Below are 14,523 nucleotides of genomic sequence, written 5' to 3' on the forward strand. Positions count from 1 at the left end.
CGGCGAGGCAACCCCGCAGCCGCAATAGGAATCCAGGGGAGGCGGGGCTGGGGGCGGGGCCAGAGAGCAGGGGGCGGGGCGGCGTTCTTGGCCCTGCTGTCCGGGCAGGCTGAGCGCAGAATGCGGAGGCTTGGCTATGGGACGGAGGGATCTGCGGAGGGAGACAGACAGAGCAGGAGAAAGCAAAATCCCAACTCCAGAGCGCCCATTTATCATCCTGCTGGGGCTGCTGAGGAGGAGGAGGCAGGGGGGGGAAGGGAGAGCACAGAGAGGTCAAGTGCTGAAAGGGAGGTGGGCAGTAGAATTTGAAGGAGAGAGAGAAAAGGGGAACAAGTGTGGGGTTTGCGAAGGAGAGAAAACTTGCAGGGGGTAGAGGGGCACTAAAGCTGAGGAGGAGGAGGAGGAGGACCTGCGGGGGAGGGGGGGAAGGGGCTGCAGGGCCATCGGGCAACTAGGGGTTGAGGTGGAGCGAGTGTTGGGGGGAGGTTGGAGGGAAATGAATGGCTACGGCTCCCCGTACCTGTATATGGGGGCGCCGGTCGCTCAGCCGCGCGCTCCCCTGCAGCGGACGCCCAAGTGCGCGCGATGTCGGAACCACGGCGTGCTCTCCTGGCTGAAGGGCCACAAGCGCTATTGCCGCTTTAAGGACTGCACGTGTGAGAAATGCATCCTGATCATCGAGCGCCAGCGGGTCATGGCCGCCCAGGTGGCGCTGCGACGGCAACAGGCCAACGAGAGCCTGGAGAGCCTGGTGCCCGAGAGCCTGCGGGAGGGGGGCCCCGCCTTACGCTGGGCCCCGGAGCCGCCCGCCGCCTCCGCCTTGCAGCTGCCCAAAGCAGGTAAGAGTCGGACGGACACGGATCGAATCCCAGGCTAGACTTTGTCTAATCTAAGCAACCCTTCAGGCGGGGACTAAGAAGCGGTTTATCCTTCAGGATATCTATCGATCTCAGGCTCACACTGATCCCAAGGGGAGATTAGATTAAGAAATGATGTGTAGTAGCTCATTTAATAAAGTGTGGAGCCCATTGACTAAATTTGTTACTTTACAATAAGATCATTTATCTTTTCTTCTCAGATACCTTTACACATCCAAGGGGGGGGGAGGGAGGGAAATAAACTTTGAAGACTAAAACTGTGTAATTTAATATTATCATTACATATAAAGTCTTAGGTTATTAATAAATGAATGAAGGGTGGGAGAAAATGATTGTTATATGTATTACCTGTATATTAATAGTGCAATGTATGCAGTATTTGCTTTTCTCTTGTTTGTAAGGCACTGTCATAGTTTGGAAATCAATAAAAAAAAAAAAAATAAAAAAATAAAAAAGATGTGTCCGTTCAAGAACATACCCAGTGCTGCAATACTTATGGCAAAAGCAGGAAAAGAAATGACATGCGCACTTCTGCACTGTTATTACAGATTTTCCGTGTCTTAATGTCTCTGGGAATCCAGCTGAAGTGCGATCTCTTTTAAAGAGGTGGTCGATCACGACCAGATTGTGCCACGCTGAGGAAGTGACACCTAGCTGTTAAAACCAATTTAGGCATTGATAGTGCTGTTGGGTAGAAATTTGTTCTCGGAGCCAAGTTGGTTTGAGTGCTCCGAACGTAAGCGAATTTTGGCAACTTCCCAAATTATTAACCATGCCAGTTTGGCGTACTAAAACTTGGCTGGCGATCATTTTGATTTGAGCATTGTTGCAGGTTTAATGAGGTTATCTTAAGATCCCTTAAAAGAACTATTGCAACCTAGGGGTGCAAAGACGCAAGTCAAAGCTATTTGCCAGTGTTTTAAGCAAAGTTTCATTCTATGCATAAGTTAATGCCCTGATTGATATGATTCCGGTATTGATGTTCTAAATGGGAAATTGAATCGTTATATTAAAGAAATGGGGTGGACTCAGTTTCTTCTTGAACGTTGAAGTTACAGGAGCTTCAGCCTAGAAATAGTTTTTAAAAAATATTTATATATAGATAGATAGATAGATACACACACAGTAGCATGCTTGTAATCCAAAGCACTTGTATAGCAAAGGGAATTTCCCCATAAGAAATAATGGAAACTCCACAATCCAAAAACTTTAATACAAAATACTGTATGTACTCATATTGCAAGACTTTGCTTGTTTAGAACAGTCACTATACTCCTGCAGGGTCAGAGAGAACCATCAGCTCAGTTGTGATGTGTGTATACTGTATGTACTTGTTTTGCAAGACCTTGCTTGTATATCAAGTTAAAATTTAGTAAAATGTTTTGCAAAACACTTGCAAACCAAGTTACTTGCAATCCAAGGTTTTACTGTATATATACAGAGACGTTTCTAAATAAATGTTGTTGTATCGTAGTGTTGCAATAACCGTGTCGAGCTTTGCAAATGTAGAGATGATGCGGTATACAAACCCAAGGTTTAGTTTAGTTTAGTGCAGTTGGATGCTTTTAAATGGTGCATTTAAAAAGAATCAATAACTTTGGGCTAAGTTTTCTGTAGATTTGTTTTGTACTGCAGAAAATGGAAACTAGGCTTGAATACAGCCTAGCTTTTCATTCAGCAAAACTAATTCATGTGTGTGTGTGTGTTTAAAATAATTTTAAAAGAGTAACAATGTTAAGCAGTCCTGCTATATAAAACAAATAGTTTAACAAATCCCCCAAAACAGAGAACTCGTATAAATGACTAACAAACTGTATCATTATAAGTCTCAACATAGAAAGCCCTAATGGTTAGATCACATTGCCAGAAATAGCAGATAATTTTAAATGTGCAAAGCGGCAAGAAGGGAGAAGAACTGGGCACTTTTCCGGGCCCTCAGCAGAAAAGCGCCTCGACCAGTGACTGCAGCGTTAAGAATTTCGCATTAAGCACACAAGTGTTGAGCCTGGATGCCTTAAAAATATATTTCTAAGATAGGGTTTTGGGGGGGGGGGGGAGACTGGAATTTTTGAAGGCTGAGGTATTTTTACTCGGGCCTATCACAAGAAATTATAGAGGTGTTCATTTAATTCTGGAGAGGGGACCTGTGTGGTCTCAGCCTAGGTATTTGTGCATTTTATACAGTATCCCCTCACATATGGATTGTGGATCAAATGTGACCTAGGAGAGGGTGCTGAAAAATTATCAGCCCAACCAAGACGGGAATGACATGGATATGGTTCAATGATCTGAAACTATGTCAAAACAAAACATAGCATTTCGTTTCTGCAAATTGGCTTGTAACGAAATAAGATCAGCTACAGTGCCAAAATAACGCTTAGAATTTAGGAAGTTGGTTGGGCTGAGAACTTTTAAGCACCTCCCCATACATAAAACTGTTATTGTGCACCCTGGTTTCTTGATATAGTGGGGTTTTTTAAAAAAACTTCTCCCAATCCCCTTACAACACTTATTCAGAGTAAAAGAAACAACTTTTAGAGTAAAAATTTCCTAAACAGGGCAGTTTTATTTTGATGGCAAGTCACTTAATTGCTGCCCCAGGTACATTAGATACCATGTGAGCCCATCAGGACAGACAGGGAAAATGCTTGGAGTACCTGTATGTAAACCGCTTTGAGTGTAGTTGTATAAAGTGAAGTTACTTACCTGTAAGGGGAGTTCTCCATGGACAGCAGTATGTTAGTCCCTGATAGTATGTTTGCTTGCCTTGTGGCTTGCTTCAGTGCTCCTTTTAAATGAAACTTGAGCAAAATGGTATGGTAGCCTGTTAGTCCACTTTTAAAGGTAATGTATTGAAATGAAACAAAACAAAAATGAAATAAGGCGATACCTTTTAAAAATGCATTAAGTTAGTAGTCCAATAAAAAAAGGTATCGCCTTATTTCATTTATGTTTTGTTTAATTTCTATATAAATTCAATTTGTAAACTAGGGCTTTGGGGGTATAGGGTCTCGTCGCTGCCTCTCCAGAGTGCTTCAGAAACCTCTTTGGTTTGTTTCCTTTAGTCCAAACAGCTCTTCTAATTGATTCAGATTTTTGCCACAGTGTGTGTTTGGAAAGGATCACCAGATCGGATGGGTTTTTTTTTTTAAAAATTTAAATAAGATTTGGAATAGCATCCAAACAGAAGGGGAGGGAGAGAAAATGAGTTTTCCAGAGGTTACGCATTCATTCCAGGAGGGGGAGAGTTAAAATAAATAAAAGTTTAGGGAAAACAGTTCTTAATTACTGACAGTTTACAAATGGCACACAAGTGTCCATATGCTGGCAATTAAAACATAGGGCTCCTTTTACTAAGCTGCGCTGGTGGTAGTTTTTGGCACGTAGCGCAGGGTTAGCGCACATGGCAATGTAGCATGCGCTAAAAATGCTAGCGCACCTTAGTAAAAGGAGCCCATAGTTAATATCCCCAGCACCATAGGAGTCAATTTTCCAGAATGACTGGAAAGTGATAAGCCTACATTTTTTTCATAACATCTGTGTCTGTCTCTCTCTGTCTCTCTCTCTGTCTCTCTCTCTCTCTCCCTCTCTCTCTCTCTCTCTCTCTCTCTCTCTCTCTCTCTCTCTCTCTCTCTCTCTCTCTATATATATATATATATATATATATATATATATATTTTTATTTTTTATTTTTTCATAGTTCCACATCATTTTCTTCTTGGTTGGGCTGAGAACTTTTCAGCAACCTCTTGTATCTTATCTTATCAAAACAAGTGGAAAATCATTGGCCTGAGTGTATAGCCCTGGAAGGAGACTGCCCTAGCTTTGTTGGTGGGGCTGAAAACTTTTCAGCTGGTATGTGTGTGTGACTGATTATAAATAAATAGTTGTGGGTTCAAACCCCACACTGCTCCTTGTGACCTTAGGCAAGTTACTTAATCCTCCACTGCTCCAGGTACATTAGACCGTGAGGCAGATGGGATAGATAGGGAAAATGCTTGAGTACCTGATTGTCCAAGCGGTATATGAATCCCAATCCTTATCCCTATCCCTAAAATTGTGCCACAGTTCAGTTTCTTGCCCAGCTTCTTAATTTAAAAATGAGTTTATTCTCCCCCCCCCCACGCTTTTTCCTTTATTTTATTTGAAAGTGAAAGTTCAATGGGTTTGTTTCCCCCCCCCTCCTCCTGTCTGCCTTCTCTTCTTCTGTCTGTACATAAATCACTTTAGTTACCCTGTGGGTTTGACCAAAACTGCCATGGAAAAAAATCAGCACATAGAGATTAAGACAGTGTAGAAAATAATATGTATCACTGTCATAGGATTCTGCTTTTTTCCAGAGAGAGCAGCTTTGCTTCAAATAAGACCCTGATCTGCCAACACATAACTGGCCGAAACTGATCCAATTTATACGTTCATATTTTAAATTTGTGAAAAAGAGATAATTGAAACATAATATTTTCAGAAAATTCCTGATGGAAGGGATGAATAAATACTTTCCACAAACATCTTTGCTCTTTATAAATGAAATACACAGCATGAAACTATTTTTCCACACATAAAAGTTTAAATGGGGACGTTTTCATATTCAGTTATTACAAATGTAGACACCAAACCAACAAAAATCCCTGCCATTTTAACGATAAAGGATCAAATGTTGTGGATGGTGAATTCAAATTTGTTTTTCCTCTTTCGACATATATCAGCAGAAGCCCTCAGTTCGACCGCAAGAAAATCACAAACTGACTAGGCCTATGTTTCAAAAAGAAAAAAGACAATTACCACGTGAAGATGACATACTGGGAAGAATATTATTAATATACAGTATATCTGTGCTTCTCTAGAGGAATAGTTAAGAAAATGTATAAACAAATCAGTGCTCATAATGGCCAAAATTGTTTAAAAACAAATTTAGAGAAAATACATGTATAGAAAATCTCTTCTGAAATTATATATATAATAGAAATTATCCCCTTTATTGCTTATTTGGCACTATTGGTAAGCTTTCTTTCCCATTATGTGCTTTCATCTCTACTCCCAAATTGGATTACCGGGGATCAACAGAACGACCATTTTATATAGTTCGGCACGATCAGAAAATTTCTGCTTCTTTCTGCTGTCGTCTATCTGCCAACATCAGAGAGTTTCGTCCCTCTCTTCTGAGCCAGATATCAGACTCGGCAGCTCAGATCAGAACCTCACCCGACGTTTACTTTTTTTTTTTTTCATTGGCACTGGAGGGAGAACATCACAGATGGATATAAAACCTTGTTTTGGGATTAACAATTGCGGTTAATTTGTTAGGCGCACGTTTTTAAACAGCTTCATACAGTGTTAGGGAAACCAGAGGACCTGTTAACATGAAAAACCCAACGTTCACCCGAGATCATTTTTTATTACAATATAATTTGATTACAAGAATCCAAGGCCTGTTTATGTAAAATACCATATTTATGAGGGGCCGCTGAAAAGTTCTCAGGCTAACGAAGAAGAGAATGAGGTGGAGCCATGAAATGTACAAGTTATTCCACACTTTCCGTTTTATTTCACATCATTGAAACTAATGTATCAAGAAAAAGTGTGGCATTACTTGTACATTTCATGGCTCCATATCATTCTCTTCTTGGTTAGCCTGAGAACTTTTCAGCGGCCCCTCTAGATGGTGGATACTATATAAATATATATAGTTTTTTGTCTATAAGGTGTGTGTGTATGTGTAATATATTTATATTTCTGTATGTACTGTATACATGCATACACATGAGATGTCAGGGACAAGACAGAAGGATGTTGCCCCATGTACAAAATTAGTACCTGTTTATATGTAAAGCTCTTTGATTGTAACCACAGAGAGGCGGTATATGAAATCCCATCCCCCAGTGTGATGAGAGAGAGAACCAGATGGATCGATAAAGGCCCGTGGACAGACAGAAGAAAAAATCTGCAGCAAAAGTGCTGACAGGCATGGCTCCGACCCTGTGAGAAGCTCAGAACTGCCCGGTGTTGAGTGATCTGAAGGGATCTCCAGCTTTATTCCTGATGTCCCTGCCCTCCAAAAATCCAGATATGCGTTCCCCAATCCTTGCTGGAGCTGAAGTTGGACTTAGGGTATGGGGTGAAGCCTGACGCAGATGTGAGAAACTCATGTGCCAAAGAGAATCGGCAGAAAAGCTGTTACAGGATCGCTATGAAGAAAAGAGTCTTAATGGGACGAGGAGAAGTTGAGAGGGACCAAGGAAGATCCTGTTTTGTTTGGGGAGGGGGGGGGGTTCTTTGGATTCAGCGACCTCTTGCATTTTCTTTGGATTGGAAAAAAGGAAACCTTCTGTTTGGAAAAAAAAAGTATTACGGGAACATTATTAAGCAGTATTATGGGGCCAAGGAAGCATTTTGCTATTGAGTCACATTTCCGGGAAAGGTGCTCCGGCCTCCTCCCCTTTCTCTTGAATTCTTTACTTGTGACATTTTCACCAGGTGGTCCTTGTGTCTGAAGGATGGGAAGGTGGAAACCTCTTAATCTAATCTTAAATTTATTTCACGCTTTTCCATCAGATGTGCACAAAGCCTGTAAATGCAGAAAATTCACACAAAAGTAGAGTAAGAAATAGAATTAGAGGGATAATTCACTAGTGAAACACAATGGATACATATATGTCCTACATCCACAGTCTGGAATCTCAGATTTGAGCAACTTCTGAAATGAGCAACTTAATTTGCTGTCCATCAATAACTGGATGTTAACCAATTAGTTTTTGAATTTTTTTGTATTTTTATTGAGAACATTTTCAATACATAAAATACAACAGATGAACAAAGTAAAATAAAATATTTGTGTTAACCAAGCAACAAAGTACAATACATTATAGTGAGTCCAATTAACAAAAACAATATATGTGATTGCTTATAATAAGGACATATTTAAATACACTTTCGAAGCATTCCATTTTGACAAAAGGTTTAAAATTAAGTTTTGATTTCATTACGTTGAAACAACCCCCCCCTCTTTTTTACAAAACTGCGAAAGCAGTTTTCAGCGCAGGCTGGGACGCTGAATGCTGTGCATTGCTCCTGACACTCATTGAGTGTCAGGAGCAGTGCAGAGCATTCAGTGCATTGGCCTGCGCTAAAAACCACTATTGCGGTTTTGTAAAAGAGGGGAAAGTGATTTAATGAGAATACATTTATAACTCAAATTTACTGAAATATTACATACTTTTTTAATAGTTGTCCAAAAAGACTAATAAATCTAAAGAGAAATACAGTCCAAGAGTAAGTGTTTAAGTGTACCAGTTTGGGAATTACAGGTCCAACAATTTTTAGGTAAAGCAGGATTAACGTAATGAGATTTGAGGGGTGTCCAAATAGATCTATGAAATAAAAAAGGAAAAAGGATTGTGTTAATGAAGCAGATCTCAACTTTTAAAAATCATTTTACTTCGGGTCTTCCAATCATTATTAGAGTTTTTTATTGATGTTAATTAGTACCAATTAGGATTTGCACGCTATCTGGCTGCTTGCTAATCCATAATACTGGGCACCCTAAATTCCATAGGGGGGGTGGGTGTGGCCTTGGGAGGGACATGTGCTGGTCATGGGCATTCCAAAAGGTTGCAGGCAGTGTTTTAGAATAATGGGTCTCCGAACCCAACTTGGGTTCTGGATTTTATACCTTATTTTGTCAGGCTTAAGTCTGGTGCCCAGAGCTGGATGCAGAAAAGGAGAGCCCGAAAGCCCTTGTCTCGATGGACAGCTGTAACGAGGGGATGGGAGGGCCCGTGCTGCCTCCCATGGGGACGAGCGCTCTGAGAGGGTAGGCAGGTGTAGCAGGGATAGGAGGCAGCTTAGCAGGGCAGGTTTTCCCTCCTGATAGGCAAAGCGCGGGGCAGCAGTAGGGCGGAGTCTATAAAGCCGGGACCTTGGAGGACCCGGCATCTTCCTGGGTCCTCCGAGGCGTTTTTTCCTGCCCACCCTCCCACCCCTTTTTTAAGGTTCAGTTGGTTGCTGAGGTTGGGTTTGTGGTTATCCCGAGCTATGATATGGTGGGGCTCAGGAAATGAGCAGGGAGCCGTGCCCGGGTTCTGGTGTGTCTTGTTAAAGGGGCATGTTGGGATATGCCACCCCCTGGCATGGCAGGGGTCGGGAGCCAAATATTATTGGTAATGGTTTAATGTGTAGCTTGGGAAACTGTTTTTGTTATGTGAGTGTGTTTAAATTAATTGGTTGTTAATAAACAGAGCTGCGGCTATTTTTCTACCAAGAGTGGGAGACAGAGGGTAAGCGGGCCAATACATATCCCGCTGTTACTGGTACTAAGCACTATTTTATACATTATGCCGCTTTATAGAACACTGCTTAGCACCAATCTCTTCCAGTCCCCATTGAGCACCATTTATAGAACCTCATAGTGCATTGCTATCTTATCTGTCTGTTGGTTTTGGATCTTACCTGATGACTCTATGCCAGGGGTCTCAAAGTTCCTCTTTGAGGGTCGCAATCCAGTCGGGTTTTCAGGATTTCCCCAATGAATATGCATGAGATCTATGTGCATGCACTGCTTTCAATGCATATTCATTGGTGAAAAACCTGAAAACCCGACTGGATTGCGACCCTCAAGGAGGGACTTTGAGATCCCTGCTCTATGCTGTGCTTGTAAACCTGGAAAGGCAATTAGTAATGGAGCATGTTTACTAAGCTACATTAAGCAACAACAACAACAAAAAGGGTTATACTGCTTAGCACAGACCTGCCTTAATGCTTACTGCATTTTAAAAACAGCCAACATGGTAAAAATCATGCACTAGCCCAGACATGGGCAACTCCGGTCCTCGAGGGCCAGAATCCAATCGGGTTTTCAGGATTTCCCCAATGAATATGCATGAGATCTATTTGCATGCACTGTTTTTGATGCATATTCATTGGGGAAATCCTGAAAACTCGATTGGATTCCGGCCCTCGAGGACCAGAGTTGCCCATGTCTGCACTAGCTGCTTTAGGTGGGAGCAGACAGGTCAGAGGAGTTGTTAGCTATGACAGCCAGTTGTATGGATTGTTATTGCTTGTTTGCTAACAGATTGCTTAAAGTCATCTGAACTTACCGCCAACTCAAAAGGAGAACAAACATGGCCCTTAATGCAGATGGATTTCTATCCCTCCGATCCTTCTCCCACTCCTGAAGGAAGTTTTCACTCCCCCAATCTTTAGTCCCTTGACTGGAAAACCCATCCCCTGAGCCTTACCCTCTCCCACCCCTCTGAGAGCTACCTGGAGGTCTGCATTGGTAGTTCAGGGGGGTCCTTGGTGGCAGAAGTCATCCTCCCTTAGCGCCTGTGTTGCTGCCTTCATCTAAAATGGCACCTCTCACCCTAGTGGTTCTCTTTTGGCACCTTGGTAGGATTTGTCTTCCATATATGGGCTCTAGGGGAGGAGAGGGGGGTTTCCTGTGGATAGTTGGGTTTTCCTATTGGTGGGGTCAAGATCGTGATGGAGGAGGTTAGGAGTTGTGATTGGATATTGGGTTGGGGTTGTGATCAGGGAGGATTTAATCTTGGGGATTAGATCATGGAGGATGGAAATGTGACTGGGCAAATCAGATGAGGTGGAGGGTGGGGGGCTCAGAGGTATGAGACTTTGATGGTGGGCATGAAAGGGGGGTTACAATGCTGTGGCAGTTCTTTATTTATGTATTGTAGATGGGCCTGCTTCACGTTACATGCATTGGTAGTGTTCCCACGCTAATTGCTAATGCTTTGCTCATGCGCTATTAAATGTAGAGCAGAATCTGGACACTCTTCCTACATTTACTACATAGGCAGGACTTGCTTAACTATTGAACTAGGTAAGGCACTGGCTCAGGGTGTCGGTGACTAAGAGTGGCAAAATACCTAACCTCTGACCTCACATACTCTAAAGCCTTTTCTTCCCCCTCCCTGGTCTAGACTTTTGCCTTCTCTCCCCCCCTCGGGTCCCGTACGTTTATATTGGTTGCTGAAAGTAGCAGCATGACAGTCTGCATTAGGTAAGCCCTTGGGTGTTTCCTCTGCTACATCCTGATCACAGGAAATTGCATCAGAGGAGGCAGAAGGAAGACCCAGGGGCTGGCCAAAAGCAAACTGTCACTTTGCTACTGCCAGCAATTGATGCAAACTTTACAGGACCAAAGGGGAATACACGAGCAAAGGGAGGAGTGCCAGTGCTGCAGGCATGGGGGGTGGCAGTGGTGGCAGAGGAGGAAGTAAGAGAAGATTGGATTGGGGGGATGGGGAGAGATCCTGGGGGACTGGGGGGAAAGGAGAGATCCTGACCCACGGGGGGTAGGATTACCATATGGCTCCAGAAAAAAGAGGGACAAACTAAAACAAAAAAACAATCCAATTAGTCTGCAGTAAAAAAAAAAACAACAATCAAAACAAAATAAAAACTGCAGACAAGAATACACCACCTTTTAACAAACCAGGGGACCTGACACAAATATGCATTGAAAGCAGTGCATGCAAATAGGTCTCATGCATATTCATTGGGGAAATCCTGAAAATCCGACTGGATTCCGGCCCTCAAGGACCGGAGTTGCCCACCCTTGTAAAATCTAGCCTCTCTTTCTTTCCATAGGAAGCGTCAATTTAATTCTTATTGTACATATTGTGTTTTGGAATGATTTACCTATACAAATAAGGACAGAAGTTAGTTATTGGAAATTTCATAGAATGTTGAAAACATTTTTTTATGATCGATTGTGAAGTTAGTACTTTTAGTTAAAGAATTGAAAGGACATCTTTTTATCCAAGGAATTGTATTTTCCCACAGAATTATTATGGCTTCTTTTTGATGCAAGTTGCCTTGAGCTAAATGGTATTAGAATGATTCATAAATCTTGTATTAGATCAGATTAGATTAGGAAAGATAACTCTAAGGCCCTGCTTAACTAAGGCCTTTTCACGTTTTGTGAATGTGGGTACAACATTTTGAGAACCCTGCTGTTGCTGGGCTTCATAACCTTCTATCTATCCTTCACTCAGCCTCTTATTAACTGGAAAGGAGACATTCAAGTTTTATAAAAAGTGTAGTTACTTACCTGTAACGTAGGTTCTCCGTGGACAGCAGAGACATTCAAGTTTTATAAAATCTTGTGTTTTCCTAAAGTAATCCGAAGGGAACACAAGAAACATAAATACGTCTGCTAGAGATGCTTGATTTATTCAGCTTAGAAAATCAGGTCCTAGAGGTTTACTTAAAAGCTCCTTTGCAGCAAAGCATCAAAGGCTACACACAAACTATAATATTACTCTAGCACCGATTGTTGGTGCTAGAAATAAAGGGCTAAGTGATAATTTCCAGAGAGGCCTTGATTTTAAACCTTTAAACCAGGATGTACTAATCTGATTGGCCACAGGTACATAGAAAGCATGGGCAGCAAACCTGTCATCAAAAGATTTCAAAAGACATCATCTTATTCCTACCAAACAGTACAGTATACTTGGGACACTTTGGATTCATTCACGTTTCAAGTTTATTTAAAAATTTTTTATACCGCTGTCAGACTTCTGAGCGGTGTTCAGTAAAAATACAACTTTTGTCATATAAAATAGGGGTAAACATTTGACTAATAAAATCATATTGGAGATTGGTGAAATCCACCCTTCCCCCCCATCTCCAAGTTGAGGCCCATATTGGCAGTATTTATACAAGACAGCTCTTTGAATTTTCCCCCATTTCTGTTTGCAAGGGAAGGGTATATAATGAAATTGCCAAGCCACCATATTTAGTAACTCATTACCTCCCAAACTTGAATACGCTGTTGAATTGCAGTTACTGTGACCCTTCTGGAGACTTGTGCAATTCAGGGGAAAAATTTTTGATTAAATTTTCCTGCCCAATTGGGTGGTGGGTTTTTTTTTTTCCCCAAACATCCTGGTGGGTTTATTTTGTAGCCTCTTCACCCACCATTTGCCCTCTCCAACTCCACGCCAGCGCAGTGGTGTAAACAAAATACACAAAAAAGACTTTTCCTCGCTCTTTTAGGTCCTAGCTTACGCTCGCTGTCTAACATCAACGCTGGCAGGATACACATTTCAAATCTTACATATTATAATCACAAAATAGAAAATAAAATTAATTTTTTCTACCTTTTGCTGTCTGGTCATTTTATTATTCAAATCATGTTGATCCCAGGATCTAGTTTCTCTTTGCCACCAAGGTCTCCTGCCCATTTGATGTTTTCTTCTTTCTCTGTGCTCACCATCCATCTTTCCTTCCACTGCCATATCCAACATTTATTTCCCACTGTTTACCATCTCTCTCTCCCTGCCTTGTGCCCTGGATCAAACCTCTCAATTCCCCTCCATGCAGCATCTTTCTCTTCCTTCCCTCCATTATCATGTGAAATATTTTTCTCTCTCGCCATGCACCATCTCTCCCTGCCCTCCACCCTATGTCCAACCCTTTCACCCCTTTCTACCTCTTTGTTGCACTCCCTTCCTCTCCTCCACCCCATGTCCAAATATTCTTCCTCTCTTCCCCCCTGTGCAGCAGCTTTCTGTCCCTCCATCCTATTACCCAATGCAGCACTTCCTGACCCCCCCCCACTGCCCTCCCCCTCAGATCTAACATACTGTCGGGTCTCCTAATGTAGCAGCAGCGGCAGTGGATGGCTAGCAGACGCAGGCTCTGAACAGGCTTTGTTGGCGGCCTGTCCCACCAGGGCTTCCCTCTGTTGCATCATCAGTGATATGGCAAAGGGAAGGCCCCGGTAGGGCAGGCCACGAACCAGCCTGTTCAGAGATTGTGTCTGCTAGCCGTCCAATGCAACTGCTACTTTAGGAGGCCATGGAGGAATGTCAGGCCTCCCAAGAGGGGATGGCTGTTCACTGAATCGATGAGTCTGATTTGGAGAGGGGGGGAACAAATAGTTTTGAATTGATTCACCAAAGTAAATTGGTGAATTGATTTGAATCGGTGAATTGGGCAGCACTACTGGAGACACAGACATGCTATTTGCAAGGTGCCATAATGGTTTCATAACAGGGTGCTTTAAATCAGTCTCAATCTAGCATTTTCCTTGCAGGTTACAGATCAAGAGATAACAATTAGGAAGGCAGAGCTCAGTTTGGAAAAAAATATCCTTCAACAACCTTTTTTGAAAGTTGACATTTTTCAAACAATGATACTGAATTTGTCCTTGCCTTCTAGAACCTATACTTAAATACCTATAAATCTTAACTGAATAATGCAATTTGATAGGCTGGGCCTCCTCTTGGCCTTCGTAATTTTATCCAGATGTGCATGACAGGGTATTGAATTCAGACAAAAAATGGGCACAATTAGGAGATCTATTTACTAAGCTATCTTATGGTAGTTAACCCATGGCAAAATCCTATAATGTGCATTAATTGCACCTACCGCATGTTGCTTCATCCAGAAAACTGATCCAAACCTGCAGTCCAGAAAAGGTGCTCTGAGAGGTCTTTCAAATACATTGAGATCTTCACTGGTAAGACTTTGCTGGGAAATTGCTTGCAAACTTGAGAGAAGGGAGACCTAAAGCTAATGTATTTTAAGTACTAGCAAGGGAGTTTAAGAGAGATTTTTTCTTAGCATAGAAAGTCTCTATTACAGTTCATAGGCTAGCATTTAAAGGGGTTGTTTTTAAATT

At 42.1% G+C, this 14,523-nt stretch overlaps 1 protein-coding gene across 1 annotated transcript in view; it reads left to right on the forward strand.

Moving 5' to 3' along the window:
• The first annotated feature begins 443 nt into the window (after positions 1–443).
• DMRT3 (doublesex and mab-3 related transcription factor 3) overlaps positions 444–14,523 on the forward strand; it is a 41,718-nt gene continuing 27,638 nt past the window's right edge. The window contains exon 1 of the mRNA XM_033925184.1: positions 444–839. Within this exon, the coding sequence (XP_033781075.1) occupies positions 497–839 (343 nt within the window). The 5' untranslated portion in view covers positions 444–496. The remainder of the gene's footprint in view (positions 840–14,523) is intronic.

Source organism: Geotrypetes seraphini, chromosome 1, assembly GCF_902459505.1.
Source record: "Geotrypetes seraphini chromosome 1, aGeoSer1.1, whole genome shotgun sequence".
Lineage (NCBI taxonomy): Eukaryota > Metazoa > Chordata > Amphibia > Gymnophiona > Dermophiidae > Geotrypetes > Geotrypetes seraphini.